The following is a 13,985-nucleotide window of genomic DNA, read 5'->3' as shown; positions in this document are numbered from 1 at the left end:
CTTTAAAAATTGTGGGTCCCACCCATTCTCAGGTTGCCTGGAATTCCCATAAAATGAAATCAAGCCAGGGTGCGGCTAGATTCTTGGTCAATGCAGGCTCCAACCTAAAATACCTGCTGGGAATATGTTCTGTCCTGTTCTATTTTCCATCAGAAAGGGGGTTGCTCAGCTTAACAATGCGAGGAGACGAACATGGGTTGCAAGCTAGTGTAAACATAAGCTTTGGTTCACTTCAAAACAAGACTCTGACCTCTCTCTAAACACTAAGCTACACACTGTCAAACATGTCGCTAGGCCTACACTAAATATTTGTTAGGCAACATTTGACAAACTGAAGAAGACATGTTGACAGATAAGGACATGATAGCGTGTACTTATGTAGTGTAAGGTGTAGCCTACTTTACTTGACAGGATAATTGCCCTAGTTTTATTAACTGGGTTGAGGGTGAGGCCAATACAAAGGGAATGAGAAACTACTCTGGAGAAGAAACTAAACATTTGTTTACTATCATAAATGAAAATACTCGTATTAATATATGATAACATTATAGCTGACATAAGGCTATCATTATGTTGGAGGTATCATGTTATCAACTGAAAAAGTGTATATGTTCCCACAATAATGAAGCCTGACCTTTTATCTGACTCAATATCACTGCTACCAGCACAGAGTGGAATTCCACTAGCAACACAAAGCTAGCCTTACCTTGGGCTGGGTTTCGAATAGAAAAGTGCTGACACTAAATCACATGTGTCAAACGCATTCCACTGAGGGCCAAGTGTCTGCGGGTGTTTGCTCCTCCCTTGTACTTGATTTATGAATTAAGGTCACTGATTAGTAAGGAACTCCACTCACCTGGTTGTCTAGGTCTTAACTGACACTAGGCCCTCCGTGGAATGAGTTTGACACCCATGCACTAAATGGTGATACTTAGCCTTCACCTTTATCAGCAGGACAACAGTACTTTCTGTTTGTCTCTCTGACTCCGAGCAGGATGGAGTGTTTTTGGCAAGGCAGCATATGCATTATAATACGAGTCTGAGTCATACTGTATTTTCACATTCTCAGCCTGTTTGCCTGGCCATGTCCAACCTAACACGCTTTGCACCACATGGCCCCCAAGCAAAGATGTACTGTGGCTTTAGTTAAGTCTCTTGTTAAAGTAAGAAGTCATGGTTGAGTAGAGCTCAGGTAAATACACACATGGACTGCAGATCTGCAGGTGGTGTGAAACAGCTAAGAGGGTGAAAAATACACCTGATCCAAGCAAGAATACTGTTTCTTCATGCCTCTCCTCCACAGTTCGGTATCTTAACCGAATGAGTCCCACCATCATGCTGGCGTGATTTAGGACTTCTAACCCGTCTAAAACATAGGTTATTTGAGCTACAGACTTCTGGGTTGTACCATTAGATTTGTATATTTCTAGCATCTGTTGGTACCAACCAGTGGTACAGTTCAAGTCAGAAGTTTACATACACCTTAGCCAAATACATTTAAACTCAGTTTTTCACAATTCCTGACAAATAATCCTAGTAAAAATTCCCTGTCTTGTGTCAGTTAGGAACATCACTTTATTTTAAGAATGTGAAATGTCAGAAAAATAGTAGAGAGAATGATTTATTTCAGCTTTTATTTCTTTCATCACATTTCCAGTGGGTCAGAAGTTTACATACACTCAATTAGTATTTGATAGCATTGCCTTTAAAATTGTTTAACTTGGGTCAAACATTTCGGGTAGCCTTCCACAAGCTTCCCACAATAAGTTCGGTGAATTTTGGCCCATTCCTCCTGAGAGCTAGTGTAACTGAGTCAGATTTGTAGGCCTTATAGGGTTGAGGTCAGGACTTTGTGATGGCCACTCCAATACCTTTACTTTGCTGTCCTTAAGCTATTTTGCCACAACTTTGGAAGGAAGCATGGGGTCATTGTCCAGTTGGAAGACCCATTTGCGACCAAGCTTTAACTTCCTGACTGATGTCTTGAGGTGTTGCTTCAATATATCCAAATAATTTTCCTGCCCCATGATGTCATCTATTTTCTGAAGTGCACCAGTCCCTCCTGCAGCAATTTGTTTTTCTGAGGTCTTGGCTGATTTCTTTTTGATTTTCCCATGATGTCAAGCAAAGAGGCACTGAGTTTGAAGGTAGGCCTTGAAATACATCCACAGGTACACCTCCAATTGACTCATGATGTCAATTAACCTATCAGAAGCTTCTAAAGCAGGGCCTCCCGGGTGGCGCAGTGGTTAAGGGCGCTGTACTGCAGCGCCAACTGTCCCTGGGTTCGTGACCAGGCTCTGTCGTAACCGGCCGCGACCGGGTTGGCCTAGCGTCGTCCGGGTTAGGGAGGGATTGGTCGGTAGGGATCTCCTTGTCTCATCGCGCACCAGCGACTCCTGTGGCGGGCCGGGCGCAGTGCGAAAAAAAGGGGTAAAAAATAAAAATAAATAAATAAAATAAAAAAAGCTTCTAAAGCCATGACATAATTCTCTGGAATTTTCCAAGCTTGTTTAAAGGACACTTAGTGTATGTACATTTTGATACAGTGAATTATAAGTGAAATTGTCTGTAAACAATTGTTGGAAAAATGACTTGTGTCATTCACAAAGTAGTGTCAAAACTATAGTTTGTTAACAAGACATTTGTGGAGTGGTTGAAAAACAAGTTTTAATGACTCCAACCTAAGTGTATGTAAACTTCTGACTTCAACTGTATGTGTGATTAGTGGGGGCTTAGCAAGAGCGGTGTTTGTGAGACAAGGGCGGATCCCGAAGGGGCCCGGGGAAGGTTATTTTTTTTTACAAAAACATCTGTAGAGTCAGAATGGTTTGAGCTACAAACTACTAAAATCTATGAAAAGCTGAGACTCCCACGAACATGCACGTGTAACATGTTTTGCTCTATGATGCTCACAAACTACACAAGAGTCATTAAAAGGTAAGGAGTTCTTCTACATAGAAGATCCAGTATTATAGTGCCTATAATACTGTAATAAGCTCACATAGTTGCTGTCACAAACTCCACACAGTTGTCACTGACTAGTTGGATATTAATTTTCCACTGAGAAAACCATTTTTGTACTTACAGCATTCATATAAATACATTTTTATCAGGTTTTTGCTTTGGCAGACCTTATGTCAATAAAATCATGAATGCAACTGTTGATGTCAAATTGTCTTGTGTTCTACTTGTAGCCCTGGTTGTCCTGAAAAGATAATAGTTCAACACTTCATTGTGTGGGTAAATATTAAGGCTGGACAAGCAGATCAATTAAAATATAAATGATTTTTGCTGGGGTCTTGGGACTGATAGTGAAAGAACAGCCCTTAGCCGTTGTACAGTATATTGGTCATATACCACACCCACTCAGGCCTTATTGATTAAAAATAAGCTAGTCGTTTCCATGGAAACAGCGAGGAAAAGACAGCTTGAGGCTAGTCTCACAGACAGACACTGGCCCAAACCTTGAATGGCGTAGCATCCAAGAAGTTGTCAGTGTTAAAGTTTAGCTCTTTACATGTCCCTCAGATTTCAACTGACCATTTCCCACCTTGTCTTATATTTGTGAGATGATTATCTGTCCCATAGAGTAACACAGGAGGAGCACAGCAGGACCCTCACATTGATTCCACCGTGACATGGGATGTCACTTCAGGCAACAGCGTAATACACACAATTCCACTTGGCAAAAAAAACTGCTTTGCATATCTCTGTCAATTTTTTTAAATGCAAGAATAGAAATGTCATTTTCTAAAATAACTTATGCCAACACTTTATTATAAAGTCAATTTAAGCAATTGAGTCATCACCGGGCAAGATTGCAAAGGAGGTCGTGAGGGGATTGTAAGAGAATTCAGCTGAAAGCTCAAACAACGGTCTTCTTCTAGCTCCTGTGTATTGGTTACCGAATAGGAACACTACCAGGACTTGTTCCATCTATTTTTCATTTGATGATCATTTGAAATGCAGAATAACATTGGAATAATGCAGTAGTGGTGCATGGGAAAATCACTGGGGAAGCTAATCCAGAAAAAAAGCCATATTACAACCTGTCTTGTGAGAACTGCGTTGTTTGCTCTATAACCTGCTAGTGATATATAGGCCTAAGGCCGAGACAATAAGAAGACACAGTGGCAGAATAAATTCAACCACACATTTATTTTAGTACAAAATCGGAAAGCAACATCTTGAAGTGAAGTCCACAAAACAGATTGCTTGTAACAAACAGTTACATGACCTAAAGCATGGTCAAGCAAGGTAATGTTTCTGATATTTTTAGACTACTAAAACAACAGAGAGTTACCGCAAGTCGCAGAGAAAACAGGAGCTGCCTCCACTATTCCAGCACCATTTCAACTTCAACATCAACATCATCTCACCTTTGCTTAGTCTAATACAGCGACAACTAACAGATACCAAAGACGATTTAGTTCAATTAACGGGTTGAACGTCCATCCTCTCAGTCCAGGGGCACAATGTATCAATTAATGGTTGGATCATAATCACCTTTATAATCATTGTCCAGTACAGATAATTAAGTACAACCACATGTCCAAATCCCTAACTCTGCATTTGAATAAAGCGGAATAAAGCTGATTCTATCATCCACACTTCCACTATTCAACTGACTAGAATGACTGTGATGGAAATAGAAACTTCTCATAAAAATAGATTGGAAAGAGAAAAAAACACAAAAAAAGCCTCTGGACAAATGGATGCCACACCATCCTCCCATTCAATGTCTGACAAACAAATATTGGCCAACAACAATAGTGAATGAGCCCAGGTCCAGGGCCAGCAGGCTGACTGTACTGTATAATGTGGGCAGCTGAATGAGCCCATTGACGGAGTAAATGAGAGTGAAGTGGCTGAATGTGCACATTGATGCTCCAATACAGTGGAGTACAGTGTAGCTGGGACTGTGAACACACAATGGTACCAGAGCAGAGCATGGCGATGCTGATAGGTTATGCTGTCGCTAGCCCTGCCATAACAGATCAGACCAGTCACCTCTGAGACAGACAGAGAAACACATGCTCTGTTCATCTTTCCCTCCATCCTGACTAGTCTCCCAGTCCCTGCCGCTGAAAAACATCCCCACAGCATGATGCTGCCACCACCATGCTTCACCGTAGGGACGGTGCCAGGTTTCCTCCAGATGTTACGCTTGGCATTCAGGCCAAAGAGTTCAGTCTTGGTTTATTCAGACCATAGAATCTTGTTTCTCATGGTCTGTGTCCTTTAAGTGTCTTTTGGTAAACTCCAAGCAGGCTGTCATGTGGCTTTTTACTGAGGAGTGGCTTCCGTCTGGCCACTCTACCATAATGACCTGATTGGTGGAGTGCTGCAGAGATGGTTGTCCTTCTGGAAGGTTCACCCATCTCCACAGAGAAACTCTAGAGCTCTGTCAGATTGACCATCGGGTTATTGGTCACCTCCCTGACCAAGGCCCTTCTCCCCTGATTGCTCAGTTTGGCCGGGCGGCCAGTTAAGGGAAGAGTCTTGGCGGTTCCAAACAAGAATGATGGAGGCCACTGTGTTCTTGGGGACCTTCAATGCTGTAGACAGTTTTTGGTACCCATCCCCAGATATGTGCCTCGACACAATCCTGTCTCCAGAGCTCTACGGACAATTCCTTCAAACCTTATGGCTTGGTTTTTGCTCTGACATGCACTGTCAATTGTGGGACCTTATATAGACAGGTGTGTGCCTTTCCAAATCATCTCAAATCAATTGAATTTACCACAGGAGGACTCCAATCAAGTTGTAGAAACATCTCAAGGATGATCAATGGAAGCAGGATGCACCTGAGCTCAATTTCGAGTCTCATAGCAAAGGGTCTGAATAGTGACGTAAATAAGGTTTTTTGTTTTTTATTTTTAATAGATTTGCTGTTTTCGCTTTGACATTATGGGGTATTTTGTGTATATTGATGAGGATTAGTTGTTTTATTTAATCCATTTTAGAATAAGGCTGTAAAGTAACAAAATGTGGAAAAAGTCTAGGTGTCTGCATACGAATGCACTGTACAACCAAAATTAGTTTGACATCCTTGCCCTAGAGGCACCATTTCATCCAATTTTAGAGCGCCACAAGAAGGTGCAAAAAACCTCAAATGAGATTTACCTAACTCAGTGGAGATAGAAGGGATCTCCAGAGTTAGCCATCCCTGAGACCGGGTCTGGTATCTCGTATGTCTGTAAATGATCAATGAAGTAAGGTATGGCGGAAGTTTATGCTGTATAGGGCTTTTACAGTATAACCAAAAAGAGAGCAATGCATCGATCTACGAGACTTCAAAGAGGGCCAGCCTACTTTCTAATACAGAATTCAGTGATGTCTACTGAACCTATCGCCCGTATTAAAGCATAGTGTGCTATGATGAACTGCATCCAATGGCTTCAATACAGTGGCAGCTGCATTCATATAGACAATATCGCCATAGTCTATAACCGGTATGATTTGGCATGACCTATTCCTATGACATAATCCCCTTATAAATAATAATTTCTTAACTAACTCATCAACATTCTTTCTGAAAGATAGATTTGTCAATCCAGATGCCCAGATATTTATAAAAGGGGGACACGATTAATGAGGGCACCATCTAATGTACATATGTATAAATCATCAGTTCAACAAAGGCTTTCTGCAAAACAATAAAGGCAGATTGAAGCTCTGAAAGAGCCTGGTCAACCTTGGGGGCAATAGCGTACACAACAGTGTAATCTGCATACAGGTGTATGTTACACTTTTTTTGCAGATAGACCAACATTGTTTATATACATTTAAAAGTACAAGACCTAAAATCAATCCCTTTCGTAAAATCAAGGAAACCTGAACACCATCAGAAAAAACACATTGTGTCAAGTCATTTTCAAACCAATTACATGACACCAGATCCATTTTTATTTTATTTATCTGTTATTTTACCAGGTAAATTGACTGAGAACACATTCTCATTTGCAGCAACGACCTGGGGAATAGTTACAGGGGAGAGGAGAGGGATGAATGAGCCAATTGTAAACTGGGGATTATTAGGTGACCGTGATGGTTTTTGAGGGCCAGATTGGGAATTTAGCCAGGACACCAGGGTTAACACCCCTACTCTTACAATAAGTGCCATGGGATCTTTAATGACATCAGAGAGTCAGGACACCTGTTTAACATCCCATCCGAAAGACGGCACCCTACACAGGGCAGTATCCCCAATCACTGCCCTGGGGCATTGGGATATACAGTATATTACTTTATTTAGACCAGAGTATATCCCAATGCCCCAGGAAGAGTGCCTCCTACTGGCCCTCCAACACCACTTCCAGCAACATCTGGTCTCCCATCCAGGAACTAACCAGGACCAACCCTGCTTAGCTTCAGAAGCAAGCCAGCAGTGGTATGCAGGGTGGTATGCTGCTGGCATAATCCATACGGATTACAGACAATCTTTGAATCAATAAAGAGTAGTCAACCGTGTCAAAAGCCTTTGATAAGTCAAAGAGGGCAGCACTTCCTCTTATCCATACCCTTTACCACATCATTTAACACCAAAGTCGCAGCAGAGATGTTGCTATACATCTCGTAGCTAGAAAGGGTCTAAGCTGACAGTTGATTAATGATTCAAAAGGTTTTGGCTAGGCAAGACAATTTCGAGAGGGAGCACACGGGCCGCCTTCCAAACCCCGGGGAGAGCACCTGAGATAGTCGTCAGATTAAAAATATGTGTCACTGACTCCACAATCAGGGGAGAAGAAAGCTGCAGCAAGGTATCTAGCCCTAAGGGTAGCCTACTGTATGTACATCCTAGTTCAACCTATGCTTCCCCCTTTTTCTCCAAAGCAGGGTAGCTTTCCGTTGTGAATAAATATGTGAATGTGAATGTCAGTGTGAATATGAATACTGTTCACAGTGTTTGAATACAGCCCTCTTGTATGGCCTAGATATCCTGTTTGTTTTGCCCCTGCCCTGAGAGAGGCACTTGAACAGTCTCTAAAACTCAAGAGGCCTTGCCTTCCCATGTAATCATTGGCTGAGCTTTTGTCATGCAAACTTGACCATCAGGACAAAGAAAAGACACCCACTCCATGTTGTTTTTGTGTTCTGTAGAGACTAGAGAATTTAATAATATAAAACTAAAACCCACAGGGTTGGATACAACCCTCTCATAAGGAAGAGACAGTGTGTTATTGTACTGTAGATGAGTATTGCTCCTAAACAACATTAAATTGTAAGGCATCTGTTCATCAACTGACTGGGAATATCATTGAAGGAAGCTGCTCTACTCAAATCAGCTGACTGCTTAGAATATCATTTGCTGTTGGTCTGATCCACATTCACAACAATGACCCTTTCCACTTGTTTGTTCTTGAACAGAGTCTACACCAGGGATCATCATGTACATACATCCACGGGCAGTTATTTTATTGTGCGGATGATCGGGGGTGCATAACATAATTACAAATAACTTGTAGATTGCAAATTGACCGCAAGAAGCCAAAACGGATATAATATTTGACTAAAGCATATTATAGACTGGGTGTCGAGCCCTGATTGGCTGACAGCCGTGGTATATCAGACCATGTACCACGAGTATGAAAAAACATGTATTTTTACTGCTCTAATTACGTTGGTAACCAGTTTATAATAGCAATAAAGCACCTCAGGGTTTGTGGTATATGGCCAATATAACATGGCTAAGGGCTGTGTCCAGGCACTCTGCGATGCGTAGTGCTTAAGAACAGCCCTTAGCTGCGGTATATAAAATGGCCATATACCACACCCCCCCCGTGTCTCTTTATTATACGTGGGAATAATTGCTGCTGATTTTCTGGTGTTTTTACAGTCTTTTATATCCAACAAGGAAAATTCATAAGACCACCAGTTGGAGAAACCTGGTCTACACACACTAATCCTTGTCTTTTCTTCCCTCACTGCTTTACATTGCACTGTGGACAAGCGAACAGGAGAGTAAAAATCCACAGTGAGCGCATGCAGCCTCTCTGTCTGTGGTTCTGTGATCTTGGGCCATGGGGATGATGACGCACTGGGCACACACTGGTTGAATCAATGTTGTTTCCACGTAATTTAAGATGTTGTTTCCATGTCCTGTTCTGTTAATTTCAATGAAATGATTTTGAACCAACGTGGAATAGATTATGAACTGACGTCTGTGCCCAGTGGGGAGAGAGTGTCCTGATCTGGGACAAAGACATAGTTCACCGTTTATTTCCCATTAAGACTGTATGTGGAAGGGCCCTTCAAGATGTGTGCTTGAGGTTGAGACCATGGAGGAGACAACAACATGGAGGAGAGTACAGAGAGACAACAAATGTAACTGTCTTTCATTTAGGATATGACTGACGCTCACCATGGCTCACCATGTATTGGGCTGGCTTGATCGGGGGAAACCAAACCATAACCGTGTCTAGTCAACAAAAAATCCCCTGCATGGAGAAAATAGGCCTCTAGAAACCTCTTAAAAAGAGGAACTGAGAAGGACTGTCTAATGCAACACCATAGAATATACATATAATATATCTCAAATAGTAAGAAGGACAGCAGAAGACCGATGAACGTTTATGGGTTTTTACTAAGAACTTCAGATCAGCATTACATTCACACGTCTGGTAAGATCATCTCAGAACAGCCTCAACTGTGACCCCCAAAACCACACCCCCATTAACCTCTTGCAGCTAGGCAGAAAGGAACTCAAAGACATAGCGGTATTGTAATGCATTGTCACGACTTCCGCCAAAGTCGGTCCCTCTCCTTGCTCAGGCGGCGTTCAGCGGTCGACGTCACCGGCCTTCTAGCCATTTTCCTTTTGTTTTGTCTTACACACCTGGTTTCAATTCCCCAATTACATGTTCATTATCTAAACCTCTGTTTTCCCCATGGTTTTTGTGTGTGTTTGTTCATTGTGAAGTGGTCAGTATTTCTGTGAGCTGGTGTGTTTCCCAGTGTGGGATATATTGTTAGTTTAATTTCTAGTAAAGTTTTTACTCAGTTCTGTGTCCTGTGCCTCACTTCGTCCGACCCTGTCACGCCCTGACCTTAGAAAGCTTTTTATGTCTCCATTTTGGTTTGGTCAGGGTGTGATTTGGGTGGGCATTCTATGTTAATTTGTTCTATGTTTTGTATTTCTTTGTTTTGGCCGGGTATGGTTCTCAATCAGGGACAGCTGTCTATCGTTGTCTCTGATTGGGAACCATACTTAGGTAGCCTTTTCCCACCTGTGTTTTGTGGGTAGTTGTTTTCTGTTTAGTGTTCTGCACCTGACAGGACTGTTTCGTTTCTCACTTTGTTATTTTTGTTCTAGTGTTCAGTTTTCAATAAAATCATGAACACTTACCACGCTGCGCTTTAGTCCGTTCCTTCTTCATCAGACGACGACCGTTACAGAGCCGCTACACACTGACACTTGACATGTATACTGTGTCATGTACAGCTGAAGTTTACATACACCTTAGTCAAATACTTTTAAAAACTCGTTTTTTTTTTACAATTCCTAACATTTAATCCTAGTAAAAATGTCAGTTTTTAGTTTTTTTTTCTTATGTCAGTTAGGATCACCACTTTATTTAAGAATGTGAAATGTCAGAATAATAGTAGAGATAATTATTTCAGCTTTTATTTCTTTCATCACATTCCCAGTGGGTCAGAAGTTTACATGCACTCAATTAGTATTTGGTAGCATTGCCTTTAAATTGTTTAACTTGGGTCAAACATTTCACATAGCCTTCCACAAGCTTCCCACAATAATTTGGGTGAATTTTGGCCCATTCCTCCTGACAGAGCTGGTGTAACTGAGTCAGGTTTGTAGGCCTCCATGCTTGCACACGCTTTTTCAGTTCTGCCTACACATTTTCAATAGGATTGATGTTAAGGTTTTCTGATGGCCACTCCAATACCTTGACTTTGTTGTCCTTAAGCCATTTTGCCACAACTTTGGAAGTATGCTTGGGGTCATTGTCCATTTGGAAGACCCATTTGCGACCAAGCTTTAACTTCCTGACTGATGTCTTGAGATGTTGCTTCAATATATCCACATAATTTTCCTGCCTCATGATGCCATCTATTTTGTGAAGTGCACAAGTCCCTCCTGCAGCAAAGCACCCCCACAGCATGATGCTGCCACCCCTGTGCTTCACGGTTGGGATGGTGTTCTTCGGCTTGCAAGCCTCCCCCTTTTTCCTCCAAACAAAACGATGGTCATTATGGCCAAACAGTTCTATTTTTGTTTCATCAGACCAGAGGACATTTCTCCAAAAAGTATGATCTTTGTCCCCATGTCCCCATTTTTTATGCCGGTTTTGGCGCAGTGGCTTCTACCTTGCTGAGCGGCCTTTCAGGTTATGTCAATATTGGACTCGTTTTACTGTGGATATAGATACTTTTGTACCTGTTTCCTCCAGCATCTTCACAAGGTCCTTTGCCGTTGTTCTGGGATTGATTTGCACTTTTCGCACCAAAGTACGTTCATCTCTAGGAGACGGAATGCATCTCCTTCCTGAGTGGTATGACGGCTGCGTGGTCCCATGGTGTTTATACTTGCGTACTATTGTTTGTACAGATGAATGTGGTACCTTCAGGCGTTTGGAAAATACTCCCAAGGATGAACCAGAGTTGTGGAGGTCTACAATTTTTTTCTGAGGTCTTGGCTGATTTCTTTTGATTTTCCCATGATGTCAAGCAAAGAGGCACTGAGATCGAAGGTAGGCCTTGAAATACATCCACAGGTACACCTCCAATTGACTAGAATTATGTAAATTAGCCTATCGGAAGCTTCTAAAGCCATGACATCATTTTCTGGAATTTTCCAAGCTGTTTAAAGGCATAGTCAACTTAGTGTATGTAAACTTCTGACCAACTGGAATTGTGATACAGTGAATTATAAGAAATAATCTGTCTGTACACAATTGTTGGAAATACGACTTGTGTCATGCAAAGTAGATGTCCTAACTGACTTGCCAAAACCATAGTTTGTTAACAAGACATTTGTGGAGTGGTTGAAAAACGAGTTTTAATGACTCCAACCTAAGTGTATGTACATTTCCGACTTCAACTGTAGATTTCTTCCCAATGCCATAAACATAGTTAATGGGGAATACTGGTGCTGGCTCCACTCTAAATCCGTTAGATTGTGAACAGACTGGTACATTCTGAGAGGATAGTATATCAATATCAGTAGCCATGAAATGTACCTCAAGAAATATCTTACATGAGGTTGAAACTAAACACCTCTACAGGATGGATGTGACAACTGGTGTCGGAAGCCCTGGTTTTGAGTTGAGAAGCTGCTCTTCTGACATTTAAATTAGACAAAGTCGAGTCACGGAAATACCTCTCTGTAGACAACAGAATAGTTTAATTCCTCACAGTGAATGCCAATGGGATGCAAGCGCCAGGATAAGCTGATGCGGGAAATCAGACAGACCTATCAAAATGCCAAAAGTACAAAGTGCAAGGCCAATACCAAAAAGAACTATGCCAAGTCGTTTTCCTGTCATAGCAAACAGATCTACAGTTAAAATCCTCCTAATTCTTTCCAATCTGTTTTCGACAAGCAAGTGGAATAATCTCTACTCCTCAGGGTTGCCCAGACTGAATGACACACCCCCACAACTTGTCCTTGAGAGAAGCTATTCATACATACCATAGAGCACCTGTTGAATGTGGTGTAAATTCCTACATAGTCTCTGTCTATAGGGGAGTATCCAGTATAGTCAGAGGGGAGACTACAGTCACCTGAGAGCTCTATCTACACTTAGCTGCTATTGGGAAGGATACTGTACAGTAGAATACTGTACAGTACAACACAGAGACATAGAAGACTTCACAAACACACGTGTCGACACACAAACTGCATACAGACTCTGTAAGTGAAGCAACGTTTTGCATAAAGAGAGTCAATCAAATGAAGATCGCTTGATAGATTGAGTAAATACACTCTGATTTGTTTACAGTTAACAGCCTGTCCGTGTGTGTGCGTGTTTAACTGCAGAGTGAGCCACACTGTCTACTCTAATTCAATCCAAACTCAATCATACCCTCAGCTCTCATGGGCCTGCCTGCCTCCCTCTACGATGTTCTTTACACCATCAGAGTTCCTGTCTGTGCAGCTTCTAGTGAAACACTGTTCTCTCCCTCCTCACCACGCTGCACCCTGCCAAGCTTCCTGGGACTATCAGTCAGTCTAGGGTTTAGCTGGTGTTGAGTCTGTCTGTCATAGCTGATGTTAAATAATGCACAACCAGGGTCAACTGCATTGTAATGTACATGGGAGCACGGAATGTTTTTTAACAAGCACAGAGGAAAGACTAATAATCTATTCAAGCAGAAATCACATCCCTTGGTGAAAAGCAGGCAGGCTGACACATGCCTACACACACACACACACACACACACACACACACACACACACACACACACACACACACACACACACACACACACACACACACACACACACACACACACACACACACACACACACACACACACACACACACAGTAAAAAGTGCTGTGCAGAGGTAGTTTGAGCAGCTCAGCTCTGTAAATGAGAACCGTATTCCCGCTTACCCGCCATACGCTCCAAAAGTGAAACTCCTCTTTCTCTGCGGCATGCCAGCTAATGGGGCGGGAAGTAGACCAACAGTGAGTGAGTCAACTCAGCACTGAATGGAGCCTCTACCTCTGTCACTCACTCCCTCACGCTGACTGTGTGTGTTAGAGAGGGAGTGCGTGTGGCTGTCCACTCAGCTCCACTGCCCCTCCCTCCCTCGTCCCCTCTCATGCCTCCTTAACAAACAGGGGGGGGGGGGGGGGGTTGGGGGGGGATAATGAACAATTCAATAATTTGCTTATGGGTAGAAATAATGAGAGTACTATTTATACAAGGTAGATGAGGACAGAAAATGAGTGTCATTGGAGGTAATGTGATAGATGACAGAAAACAAGAAGTTCAATGTTGTGAGAAACATGAT

General features: G+C 42.1%; 1 protein-coding gene across 7 annotated transcripts in view; it reads right to left on the bottom strand.

The window, feature by feature from the left end:
• LOC139368582 (rap1 GTPase-activating protein 1-like) overlaps positions 1-13,985 on the bottom strand; it is a 124,482-nt gene that overhangs the window by 82,394 nt on the left and 28,103 nt on the right. For 2 of the 7 annotated variants that reach the window (XM_071107623.1, XM_071107615.1), the window contains exon 1: positions 13,582-13,652. The exons of 2 other annotated variants lie outside the window; for them this stretch is intronic. In XM_071107623.1, coding sequence (XP_070963724.1) covers positions 13,582-13,625 — 44 coding nt within the window. In that variant the 5' untranslated portion in view covers positions 13,626-13,652. Of the gene's footprint in view, positions 1-13,581; positions 13,724-13,985 lie in introns of those variants that run through there. 3 more of the 7 variants (XM_071107616.1, XM_071107617.1, XM_071107619.1) reach the window with 3 other exon arrangements.

The sequence above is a fragment of the Oncorhynchus clarkii genome, chromosome 16 (genome assembly GCF_045791955.1).
Source record: "Oncorhynchus clarkii lewisi isolate Uvic-CL-2024 chromosome 16, UVic_Ocla_1.0, whole genome shotgun sequence".
Taxonomy (NCBI): Eukaryota; Metazoa; Chordata; class Actinopteri; order Salmoniformes; family Salmonidae; genus Oncorhynchus; species Oncorhynchus clarkii.
Note: the sequence above shows the minus strand (reverse complement) of the source record. Positions and strands in the feature narration are given on the sequence as shown.